Source organism: Macrobrachium rosenbergii, chromosome 17 (genome assembly GCF_040412425.1).
Source record: "Macrobrachium rosenbergii isolate ZJJX-2024 chromosome 17, ASM4041242v1, whole genome shotgun sequence".
NCBI lineage: Eukaryota > Metazoa > Arthropoda > Malacostraca > Decapoda > Palaemonidae > Macrobrachium > Macrobrachium rosenbergii.
Genome location: NC_089757.1, coordinates 37,342,679 through 37,355,424, shown reverse-complemented (window position 1 = coordinate 37,355,424; position 12,746 = coordinate 37,342,679). Strand labels below are relative to the sequence as shown.

Below are 12,746 nucleotides of genomic sequence, written 5' to 3'. Positions count from 1 at the left end.
AGAGTTATGTCCACTGTTGCCAAAGCTCTTCATCTCAGAGAATAAAGATCTCTATCTAGACGATTGGCTCCCTTCGTTCCCAGTCTCAGTCTCAGTGCTTGGAGGATTTGAAAGTAACTCTCGACTTGACTCAGAAGCTAGGACTTCTAATCGAATTGGAAGAAGTCTCACCTATCTCCCTCACAATCCAGGATCTATTTAGGAGTGAGACTGGAAACAGTTCCTTTTCTGGCTTTTCCGTCAGATCAAAGAATCTCGGACTGTCTCAAAAGTCCAGAACTTTCTGGATATGGATGCCTGTTTCAAAGGCTTGGATGAGCCTCCCTGGGAACTCTGGCGTCAATAGAAAGTTTGTCTCCTGGGAGACTTCACATGAGCCCCTTCAATTCTACCTCAGGGAGCAATGGGTGGGGAAAACGCTTCCAGACTCCTTCTCCTTTCCAATCTCGGACTAGAAGTATCAAGAGGATCTAAGGTGGTGGTTAGATCGAAGAAAAATTAGAAGGTCTCTCTTTTCCGTCGAACCGAACCCACGAACTGTTTGCAGACTTCGTCAGAAGTAGGATGGGGAGCGACGTTGGGGGTAAAAGAATTTCAGGTTTGTGGAATGCGACAGAAAAAGAATGGCACATCAACAAGAAGGAGTTGAAAGCAATCCACCTGAGTCTCGTACACTTCCTACCTTTCGTACAGGGACAAACAGTTCTGGTTCATTCAGATAGCACCACAAGCGTTGTCTTATATAAAGAAACAGGGGGCACTCATTCTACCCTCATGGCGGTAGCAAGAGACACTCCTTTTGTGGGCAGAAAAGCACAAGATTCTGCTCCTAACGAGATTATTCAGGAGCCCCTCAACGTGAGAGCGGACTCCTTGAGCAGGAAGCACCAGGTTCTGTCCACAGGTGGATTTTGCACGAAGAAGTGTGCAGTCGCTGTGAGACTTTGGGGTCAACCTCTGGTTCTCTTTTTTTCTCCTTTTTTTTTTTTTCTTTTCTTGCGACCGAACAGGTGAACAGGCTCCCAATCTTCTGCTCTCCTGTCCCGGACCAAACAGCCTTCCAGGCGGACGCAATGCTACTGAATTGGTCAGGTCTGACCTTTACCCGCCTTCCCGCCTGTTCAAGATGTTAGGTGCGGTGTTGAGGGAAATTTCAGCACCACCCAACACCAGGATGACGTTGATAGCCCCCTCTGGCCTTCCAGGATTGGTTCCCAGTTCTCCTGGATCTTGATCGACTTCCCGAGGAGCCTTCAAACAGAGTAGATTTACTCAGACAGCCCCACTTCAGGAGATTTCACGAAAACCTGTCAAGTCTCTGGCAACTGGTTGAGACTATCGAACGCCTTCTCGAAGCAAAGGATTTTCGAAGAAAGCGGCTCAATCCATCGCTAGAGCCAGAAGACCATCTTCGATCAAGGTCTATGAGTCAAGTGGAATATGTTTCGTTCATGGTGCAAAGATCATGACATTTCCTTCCAGAACTCGGTGACGCAGATTGCGATTTTCTTTGTTCCTCGGGAATAAGAACCTTTCATCCACACTTAAAGGTTATCGTAGCATGCTGGCTACTGTTTTTCGTCACAGAGGTTTGGATATCTCTAATAACCAAGATATAACGGACCTTACAATCCTTCGGTACTTAAGAGGTCAGATGCTAAAGTTGTTTCGTGGAATCTTGATGTAGTCCTGAAGTGGCTTATGTCTGAGAAATTTGAACCTGGATTCTGCGCTTTAAGATCTTGACGAGGAAAAACACTCTTTTTAGTTTTGTTAGTTACAGCTAAGAGAATCCAGTGAGATCCGCCTTGGATAAGAGAGTAGGATTCTCTGCTTCAAGCAATTTGTTCTTTCAAACTGTTTTTATGGCAAGAACGAGACCCATTCGCACCACGTGGCCTTCGCTCTTTTTGAGATTCGGAAATCTGTCAGGTTGGTAGGTATGACAGGAGAGTTCTCTGCCCAGTCAGAGTCTTGAAGTCATTATTTATGAGGACTAAAGATATTAGGGGTCCTTCAGATTCTTATGGTGTTCGGTCAGAACCTCTTAGACCAATGTCCAAGAATGCCATGTCCTTTTTATTAGAGATCTGATTTCTGACTCACTCCAATATTTCAGAATGATTTGAAAATGTAAAGTGAAGAAACCAAGTGAGGGGCTATCTCTACTTCTCTCGCTTATAAAAGGAACCTCTCCTTCAAGATATTGTGCAAGTAAACTCTACTGATGTGTAAGTCTGTATTTGCTTTGCATTATCTCACGCAAGTGCAGACAGTGTTTGACGAGTGCAGCAATGTTAGGGCCCTTGTTGTATCTGGCGGCATTGGTAAAGGGGTAAAGGAGGATTCTACCTTTTACTTACTTGTTTTTTGGAGTGTGAAGGTTTTTATGGTTGTCTGTGAGGGTAAGTGTTGGTTAGTTTTACCACAGTTGGTTTTGGTTTTTATGGTTATACTTTTCTCTTTGGTGTTGGGTGACCCCTTTTGTATTCATGATGTTTGTGCTGCTGAGCAGGGGCATACTTGTGAGCATTGTCACGGCCATGTCTAGGTGACTGATACCCAGCTAATGCAAAGACCAGGTCATTATACCCAGCGGTTGCTCTGAGGATAGCAGGGTTACTGAGGCAGTAACTGTGGAATCAGCTACCTTAGCAGGTGAGAACTAAGAAATTTTTCTACATTCAACCCATGTCTTCCAACAACTCTTTTTAGCTGTCATTTTCCCACCTCTAAAGGTGTTACATCAATATATAACTAATATGGTAAGTTGTATGTGTTAAAAATGACATTTTTATTCTAAAATAATGTTTAACACATACTTACCTGTTGTTACATACGAACCACCCACTCCTCCCCACGGGGACAGGTAGGCAAATTATTCTGAAGCATGTTGAATATGTTCCTCAGTACCCGACAGAGGGCAGGTAAGGGCGATCACCCGATATTGACTGGCTGCCGTAACGTTTTGAAAGGCCTGCCGTGACGTCAAAGACTAAAGCTATATGTAACTAACAGGTAAGTATGTGTTAAACATTATTTTAGAATAAAAATGTCATTTTGCTGTTTGTGCAGAGTCAACATCCTTAAATGAAATGTACATATTCTTATTTTTTATTGTCTTGTTTTCATAGCATATTTTATTGGGAATTATAGGTGCCTTGATTTGAACTGTTTGCTCATTACAAACCTCTCAGTTATGTTAAACCCTCATCACAGTGCATGCTGAGTGCTTAATATGGTTGATGTGTTTATGTAGAACAACCTGTTTTGTTTTGTAAAAGCTTAAATTACATTTTCAGCCGTTACAAAGCATTGGAGGCCATGCTAGAGGAAACTTTGAAACGCAGTGTGGAAGTGCGGGAAGAGAAAATAGCTTCGTTGGAGATTCGATTAGGCGAATCAATTAGCAGAAACAAGGAACTACGTAAAGAGTTAATGGAGGTAAGAATACAACAAGTCTTTTGCATTGGCAGTGTTTATAGAACTGAAATGTTATTTTGTTTTCCTGAATGGGTGTTGTAGCCGTTTTTGTCTTTGGTTAATCTAAAGGTGTTATAATTAAAATTTAAAATTTTCAGAATGAAAATAACAACTGTGAGGTTGTTTATCCTAAATACCATGCAAAATTATCTTCATGCAAAGAGTATTATCTTCATTTTTATAAGAAATTAGTTCAGTTGAAGCATTATTACAGTAGCTCTGTGCTAACATTTCTTGTCATTGTCATCACCTTGCCTGCCTTATCTTTAACACTTGGGTATGGTTTTTCTGAGTGTTCTCTTTTGTCACCAAAACCTGTTGCTTCCTACTGGGTAAAGCCATCTCTTCTTTTTTTTTATCTCTTTTCACTTTATTTGCTTTGGGCTTTGTTTCTCACCTTTGGCAGTTTACAATCTCCAAACGCTCTTTTTCGGTGTTTTGTCTTTATCATAGAGTTAGTGATGATTTGGGTTGTTTAAAATTCAGTATTCATATGGTAGCAATTCATTAATGTTTGGAGTAAGCAAAAATTATGTCCACTGAATTGTAAATTCCTGTTAACAGGTTAAAAGTGAGTTCGAGACTTTACAGCAACGATATCATGAAGAAGGAGCAGCTGCAGGTGTTATTGAAGATGTTTCCAAAGAAATGGCCAAACTTCGAGAAGCTCTGCATCGTGGAAATCAGGAGGTTGATGATAAATTATTGTTTTTTTCTCTTCAAACCTCCGTTTTTATCAGTATCTCTCTGTAACTGTTTGAACTGTAACTTAGTATAGTTATATGTTTATATGCTTTATAAAGTTAATGGTAAAGTAATTTTAGTAACCTTTTTCTAAATATGTATGTAATCCTATTAAAAGCGGTAAATTCTGGTAATGGGCCAAGTAACAGATTTATTTCCATCCCTTGCAGAGGGCCAGCCTGGAAAGTGAGATAACAGGAGTTGAAGTCCCAGACTGCCAGTTATCGAGGAAGCAGTTTGCGCTTTACAATCACAAGTGACATCACTTTAACCAGAACACTGTTATGTCTCAGCACAATGCTACTCTTCAGGAGAAAATGCTCGATTGCAGGTTGAGAATACCACATTGCAATCCCAGTCAGCATCTCTGATTGCACAGAATTCAGCTTTGCAATCATCAGCCACACAAAGTGATGCAGAAAAGAAAAAGGTAGGATATTATTTAGCACTTTGTTATTCTTGAGAATGAAAATCCATCCTTTAGTTTCTTGATGTTACAGTTATAAACCTTATGTTGATTTATGCAGGTTCGCCGATCTTGTGATGAGCGTGGTAACAGGCTGTCACAGCTGTGGTGAATGACCATGAGCTCTTCAGCGCCTTCATCAACAGTTAACAAGAGAATATGATAACCTTGTTTCTGAGCATAACACCTTAAGACTGCTCATAAGAATCTTAAGCAGGAAAAAGAATTGAAGGTTGGATTTATGTATTGTTGACACAGATCACACAATGTTTAATAACAAGTTGTCGGTTATAAAAAGCTATATTGTGTCTGCATGAAACTTTAGACAGGAAATAGGTTACTTGTGTAAATAATCAGTTTGTTTTCTTTTAAACTTGAAATATTATTTTATATATATCATTGCTAGAACTAAAATGTTACCTGTTTAGTACAGTTTTAAAAGGTGAAAACTTTTAGAGGAGGTGTGAGAAACTTTTGGGGAATTGACTGTAATCTAAAACATTAAAATTGGTGGGTATTTTGATTTTTTTTTAAAGTGTTGTTCATTGGTAATAAGTCAGCCTATTGCCATAAAATATTGGGATATATTTGTATAATCTCTCCCTTTTAATTTGAAGTTTGATGCAATGACATGGAGATTTTATTAATATTGTTATTGTTGCTTTAGGAGCGACAGAATAAATGTCAGCTGGTGAAGATGATTTGCTTAAGATGCAGGAAGCGCAGTGCAGAAATGTCTAAACTTAAAGATGGATTCAAATTCATTAGCAAATCTTCATGGAGAGCACTCAAGACTTAAGGTTTGTGATTAGTCTTTGAAGATATTCAACAACTATGCAGTATATCTCCCTTAGGGTTGTACCTCAGCTCCTGCAGTGAGTCATTTTGAACACAGCGCAGGTATTACAGAAGAGGATTTTTATGCTTTAACTTTGATGCATTTAGTTTGCTTTCTTTCTCTTTGATGACTAATTGACTAAAGAATCGTCATGGTTATGGGTATGGGTACACCAGTAGAATTTAAATAGATGACTTGGTTAACAAAGAAAAAGAGCTCAAGTTGAACTTGGCCTTCAGTGTTGTACTGACAGTTCAGATGACTCTTGATGGTTAAGGGTGTCTATCAAGAGGTTTTCATTAGAAAACTTAGAAACTCCCCATACATTTGAAGCAGAATTCCTCTCAAGATGATAGATGTCAATCTTGCTGTCCCTTCTATAAAAGGTGTTAAGTCCATTAAAACTCTGAATTCGACAATAAAAGACTGAGAAGAGAATACTAATTATAACAGACATTTTAGATCTTGAATATTCTCAGAACTGAGAAAAGAGTGAGTTAAGAATGTTAATTTAATGGCTTGGTTAAACTACTTATATAAACAATAATGATAACTGCTTACATTCTTTTAATTCCAATCCCCTTGGTGTTCTGAAACATTATTAGAGTTAATCGAAATTTATCATTTGTTGGGAAGAGGACTAGACATACTGCATAGATCATGCAAGAAGTTACACAATAAATAACCCATCTGAGATATGAGATATAACATTATCAAACTGGTTATCATTAATATAAAAGAAATATAGTAACCAAAATATTTGCCTGGTCAAAGTCCAGGTCTAAATGCTTTGCTAATGGCTTGTATGTTTTGTTATTATGTTATTATTTCTCGAGTTACCATACCTCTTACATTATTTACTGATCTATTCCTTCTTAATATAGGTTATATATTCACTGTTTCTTTATGTTAAAGAGGAGGCTTAACAAAACTGAATCTCCTGCTGTAGTGACTAATTCTCCTATTCTAATGTCTTTGCTAATTTTCCCTTTCATTATATTTATAGTGTATGTTTCTTGCTATCTCACAATAATATAACTTTTAATTCCTTAAAAGACTAATTTACTTATCATTGATCACTGATGTTTTGGTTACCACTAGGGTACATTCTGATTAATTTATCTTTATTTTACTTTAATTTTATTAATTTTCTGATTTTACTACTTCTGAGCTTTCTCTTTCATGGTATTTTTCCTCTTTAAATTTAAATATGGCTTGTTCAGTTGTGCCAGATAAACAACATCTTGGTCATTAATCCTTTATAAACATAAACTAAAAAAGTATTTAAAAGTAAGGTATCAGTCTTGAGTGAAAAAAGTTTACAATAAATTGTATATTAATCTGTATGAAATCCAACTGTAGTTTTATTTGTACAATAAATTTAATCTCATGAGGATAATTTAATAAATTCCTACAATAAAGTTTATGATTAATGTATAAAAGTCATTTGAAGATTTTATAGACCTACAGTTGTTAATACAAAATATTTTCCCTATAGGCCGCTGATGTTCTTAGAGTGATCCAGTTAAAACACCAAAGACATACCATATGTTATGATAAATACAACAGTGGGATGCTGCATCCCAAATTTTTGGAAATATCTTTATGAATAAATGTTGCTGAACATTGAAGGAACCTTGAGGTAAGATTGCTCTGACCTTTTAATATCATTTGAATATAATATTACATGAGCTATTATTTATTTTGTTGTAAGAACTATATAACTTTTCTTTTATATTGTTTTTTCTATTGCCTTGGTCCAGTAGAGACATTAGGGAACATTTTTATGAGAGCAGTATTTTGAGAAGCACTATATCAAATGAAAGCCCTTCAGGGATCCAGAGGAATTGCTTGAGATATGATTGAATGAAATCATGTCAAAACTGAGCAATACTGTCAAGTTGTTGACTGAGTTGTCAATAAAGAACTTCCACTTATGTCCGTTTATTTTAGGGAAATGGTTGGTCCTGGCACCAAAGAACAGTGGATGTATTGGTGCACTCCCACAGAGGAACAGAAGAGGAGAGCAGCAGTAAAAGGGGAACTGGAAAAATACTTGCATGGTTGAATATGTAAGTCATTTTTTAAGGGATGATGTATATACTTAGTGCATATGCTTAGAAACATATTGATAAAAATGGTTTCCTTTCACATTTCCATGTTTAGACAGTGATATAATGTTTACAAAAGGTAGACTTTTATCCCCCTTCTTTTCAGACTCACAAAAACACACTTACTTACGATGAAGTCACTGCAGTCCGTAAAAATGTACAGAGTCAAGGAGTAGAGGTTGACAACGAGTTTATCAGAGAAACGTGGCACCCGGTGTATCGAAGACACTTCTTGCGGAGGGCATTAGCAAAAGCATATGATTGTCGAAAGGCATTTTATGCTTATCATCAAGGATTAGAAGGCGAACTTGGGGTAAGCTAACTAATGTATTTTAGGAAAGATAATAGGAATGTGTAAATGGTACATGTAAGAAGTTACAAAGTAAGGTATTTAGAGAAAGAATGTGAGCATAAGGTTTAATAAATAAAAAATATATATATTTTTGTAGTATTAATTGCAACTTTTATTTTTAATTCAGTCCTCGTAGACCATGTTGTTTTTGCAAGGAAATATATTGGTGATGCATTTAATTTTAATTACTGTGAAGGCTGTCTGCTATGGAAGTCTGTCATGACATTTTCACCATTTTTATGTTATCATGATTTTTGTTTAACCGCACTCTAAATTTTACAGCTTGAGTTCAATAAAAAACATATTGAATGTAGATTTCGTGTATTGGAAATATACATTCCTGTAACTATATTGTCTTTGACAAATGTAGATTTTGTGTATTGGAAATATACATTCCTTAACTGTATTGTCTGTGACACAATATCAAGAAGACAAGTATGTAGAGTATTGTAACAAAAACTCACTACTAACTTTATTTTATTCTCAGGTTGAATGTAATGACATTGTTCTTTTCTGGAGGATCCAGCAAATGATCAAGATTACAGCTAATGCTCTTAGACAACAGGTCATGAACAGGGAAGGTTAGAACTTTTGTATACAGTATTATGATATGTGTTAAGAAACATAGCTATCAGCTGAACAGAAACATCATTATTGTTATTTATAGTTATCTTCTTTACCATCTCTAAAACCTATCATCATTAAATGGCAGTTTATGTGGAGTAATGAACCTGATAAATTATTGAAAGGTCTTGCATACAGAAAAACAAAAAAGCAGAAATGGGTGATTATATAACTTCAGTCCAACTTTGTTGGTGGAAAACAGATACACAAACCAATGCAAAATCAAAAGCATTAAATTATTGACTAGTTGTATGTCCCTGATTTAAATATCTGAGAATGACGCAATTCATTTCAGTATGAATAAGTTAGTAAAATCATGTTCAGTATTCATGAGTCTCATTTTTCAGGCCACGATTCTGTATCAACAAATTTCTCTTGAACCCGTTTTGACTCACATTCTGTTTAGACAGCCACTAAAAATTTACAGCTAGACTACTTGTAAAACAAAACATAACTTATGTTTCATTTTACAGCAAGAAGACTGGAAAAGGATATTAAAGAAGTTTTAGAAGAATATGGATATGACCCTGAGAAGAAAGAACAGCTTTTAACAGGAAGACGGGTTATGCTAGCAGAAGAACTCAGTAAGTATTTGTCAGCATGCATATGAGTCACGATGTGTTTGATCCCAAAATACATTACAGAAGTAAGAATAGGAAACTAGGCATAACAGGCACCAGGTGATGGGATTGAGCATATATTTATTTTTCAAATTTCACCAATTTGCTCGCAAAGCAAGCAGTGTTGTATTTTTATTTTACGAGAAGAGGTTATTAACACAATCAGACATAATCGTGATTTTTTAGCTTGTATATCATACGTTCAAACTTATCATGGTCCTTTAAATGCAAGGAAAATGTGAACAGTTTTAGACATGAAACTATGCCTGATCAGTAAGAAGCAATTTAGGCCTTTGCTTGCTGCCTTAACTGCCACAATAAAGTTTATGTTACACTTTAATTAGGCACTATCTGTGAAGCTGAAATGTTCCTGATTCTAAAGTGTATTTGTTTTTTCAGAACGAGTACGGCAGATTCAAGAGAAACTAGAGGAATTCATCCATGCCTTAAATGCAGAAAAATGAGTAAGTTTGTAAATACCAAAGTAACAAAACTTAGTTCATTTATATTTTGCACCCATGGAAAAAGGTAAATTTTTCCATAACATGTGTATTTTCTGTGGATAGATACTGATGACAGAAAATAAGATAAGTGATTGGAAGACCACAGTAAAGGAGCAGAATGTTATCAAATGGCCTCTGAAACCTCTGTGGCACACCTGGTCATCTATATCAAGAACCATGGGGTAGAAGTCTGCAGCGTACATGCTGTTCAGTGTAAGAGTTCATTCTGAAATTTGGACTTTTGAACGTCTGAGTTTGACTAAGGTGAGTATTACTATTTATTAATTATTGTTATTAGTCAAACTTTGCATTTGAAAAGTAAGAATAGTTAAGCAACAGATTTTTAAATTTGGACTGCAGATGTAATTTGACCCTGAATACTTGAATTTGGACCTCAGAATGTTAAAATTGGACAAGTACTTTATCGGCATTATATTGATTGCTATGGAAAAAGCGTAAATTTTCTACTACTGCACTTGACATAAGCTGCATTGTATTTTTTTTATTGTCTTGAAAGGCAATGCATTTGACCAGCAACTGTCACCTTGGTTAAAGTATATTTCATTATATTCATGTCCATTACAAAAGCAGGCTTATATTTTATCCATTTAATTTTGTTGTAACCAGTGCTTCAAGAATTTGAAAGTTAATGGTGTCACTTCAAAAACCTGAATTTTCCTGCTGTTTACTATAAACATAAGGTCATTATTTTGCAAAGAGTGGATCCAGTATTATTTGAAAGAGACTATAATTTATTGTTGATTTAAGATTTTGAATCATAGGAACTAATTAAACAGCTGTATAAACTTTTATACAAAGGGATCAAATTACAAAAAAATGAGTAAATAAATATTTATGAACTTTTAAATTAGGGGTAACCCTTGTCCAGTTAACAAATCAAATACTGCACATGTATATGAGTAATCAGTTGTAGAACATTTGGTTACTTTTTTATATTTATGACCATTTCAAAAACAAATTAAGCTTACTGACTTACAAACCCTCATATTTTGTCTAGAATTATAATGTAACATTATTTACACCTATATAGTTTTTTAAAGGAATGTAGGGTATGGTCTTATTTTTGTGGGCATTTGTATAGCATTTTAAAGGTGATGTTTGCATAATTCATTCTGCTTCAGACTATTTTAATTTTTCTCAAAGCATTATATATGTAAAAATGTACCATGGACATTGCCCATTGGTTTCATAGTAATGATACTATTGAACTTAATTTTGAGGAACGCGGTTGCTCTGATGACCATGAGAGTATCGAATACTCAAGATATTTTAGAAGGCTGTGCTGTTCTTTGTCCTGTTACTAGTTTTGTATATTGCCTTAATGAGGAAATGCATAAGTGCTATATTTATATTGTTTTGAACTGCACTGCTTTTTTATCCATTTTTTTAGTCATACTTTTATTTTTTCTATGAATTCCTTGCGTATCTGTGAAAATATTTGTGAAGATTGATCATATCTTTCATATTTATTTTTCATGTACTGTTTGTAATGGAAGACTAGTCAAGCTATGCCACTCTTTTCACAAAACAATATGCCTTGCAGGAGTAACTTTAGTAGTGTAAGAACTGTGTTTATTATTGGAGTAATGATGAAACAATGTACGTTATTGATGAAAAATTTAGAGCATGTACAGTTATTTTTATGCTTGTTGAGAGCTTATTGAGAGCTTATTGAGTGTGTGTATGTATATACAGTATATATATAAAAACTCTTGTTGAATTATTATCAAGTTGCCGTAGTGCATACTTTCTACGATGTCTACATCTAATGTTGCAATGACATTGGCTCTTCATTGTTGTGTGTAAATATGTTATGCTTCATTTAGTAATATGATAAGTCACAGATGTGGGAAAATCTGAAAATATGCAATTTGCTAACTGACATTGTTTTAATTATTTCTGAACTTTTAATATGTAAATATAATCTAGTACATGTCACTGTTATTTTTAATCTAGTACATGTCACTGTTATTTTCCATGTTATTCTTGGATCCACATTAAAATGAGCTTCGTTTTCATATGCAATGATTGTTGATTAATGGCGACAAACCAGTTAATATAAAATGACTACTTTTAACCAATCGTGCAAATCAAGGTTGGTTTCTTAGCTTTTACATTTGTAATGCACATAATTTTGAATAAAGTTTTTTGATCCTTGTTGCATACATTGAAATAATTTCATAATTTGTATTTGGTATTTTCAAAGCTGTTTCTGTGATGACTAATAATTGAGTTATGTTAGAGGGATCTTGTTTATACTAAGTGTAAGAAAACTTACTAAATTACAGTTCTTGAAGATTATTTATCACGTATTAAGCAAGAATTGAAAAAGCGTCAGTCGGTTATTTACCTGTATAAAAAGCTTCATTGCATGAAGTGTTAATATGCATCAGAAGAAGAAACTGAGATTAATGTGGATGTGGGTGTAATGTGGAAAATAGCAATGCCCACTACAAAGCAATATATCTGCTGAGGCAATTCCATCTTTTGACTTGTAAACATACTTGGTAAACTACATTTTGCTGGTGAAAGTGGCACAAACCCATGTACAGTGTTCATCCAGTTGTAATATAATTTATGATTTACTCAAAATGACGTTAATTTTTAACCTGAGGATTTTGTATTAGTTATATATACTGTATATGTATTTTTTATACATGATCAGTTGGTGTCTGAAGACCAGTAATCTTAATGTTATGCTGTAGATGTGTAAAGATGACAGGATGTAACTACTAGATCTATACAACCAGCTTGTCTTGGGCATCAAGGCGCAGACTATAATTGGCCTTCAGCTCTTTGTGACAAAGTTGGCAGTCCCACTCAACCTGGCACTCATCCAGTCTTGATTGCTTACAGCTCTTGCATATCCAGAGAACCAGTGTTGATACCTCATCCATAACAGCAAACCTTATGAGAAATTCATAAATGTGACACTGTTGTATGGTTTTCAGAGGCTCGTTGTATGTCCTTTGTACTTTACTGTT

General features: G+C 35.3%; 1 protein-coding gene across 1 annotated transcript in view; it reads left to right on the top strand.

Moving 5' to 3' along the window:
- Opa1 (Opa1 mitochondrial dynamin like GTPase) overlaps positions 1–12,354 on the top strand; it is a 40,263-nt gene extending 27,909 nt beyond the window's left edge. Inside the window, 12 exon segments of the mRNA XM_067119332.1 lie at positions 2,268–2,335; positions 2,911–2,927; positions 3,303–3,444; positions 4,048–4,173; positions 7,030–7,092; positions 7,095–7,145; positions 7,148–7,173; positions 7,485–7,594; positions 7,726–7,955; positions 8,482–8,575; positions 9,092–9,202; positions 9,638–12,354. Of these exon segments, the coding sequence (XP_066975433.1) occupies positions 2,268–2,335; positions 2,911–2,927; positions 3,303–3,444; positions 4,048–4,173; positions 7,030–7,092; positions 7,095–7,145; positions 7,148–7,173; positions 7,485–7,594; positions 7,726–7,955; positions 8,482–8,575; positions 9,092–9,202; positions 9,638–9,702 (1,103 nt within the window). The 3' untranslated portion in view covers positions 9,703–12,354.
- The last annotated feature ends 392 nt before the right edge of the window (positions 12,355–12,746 follow it).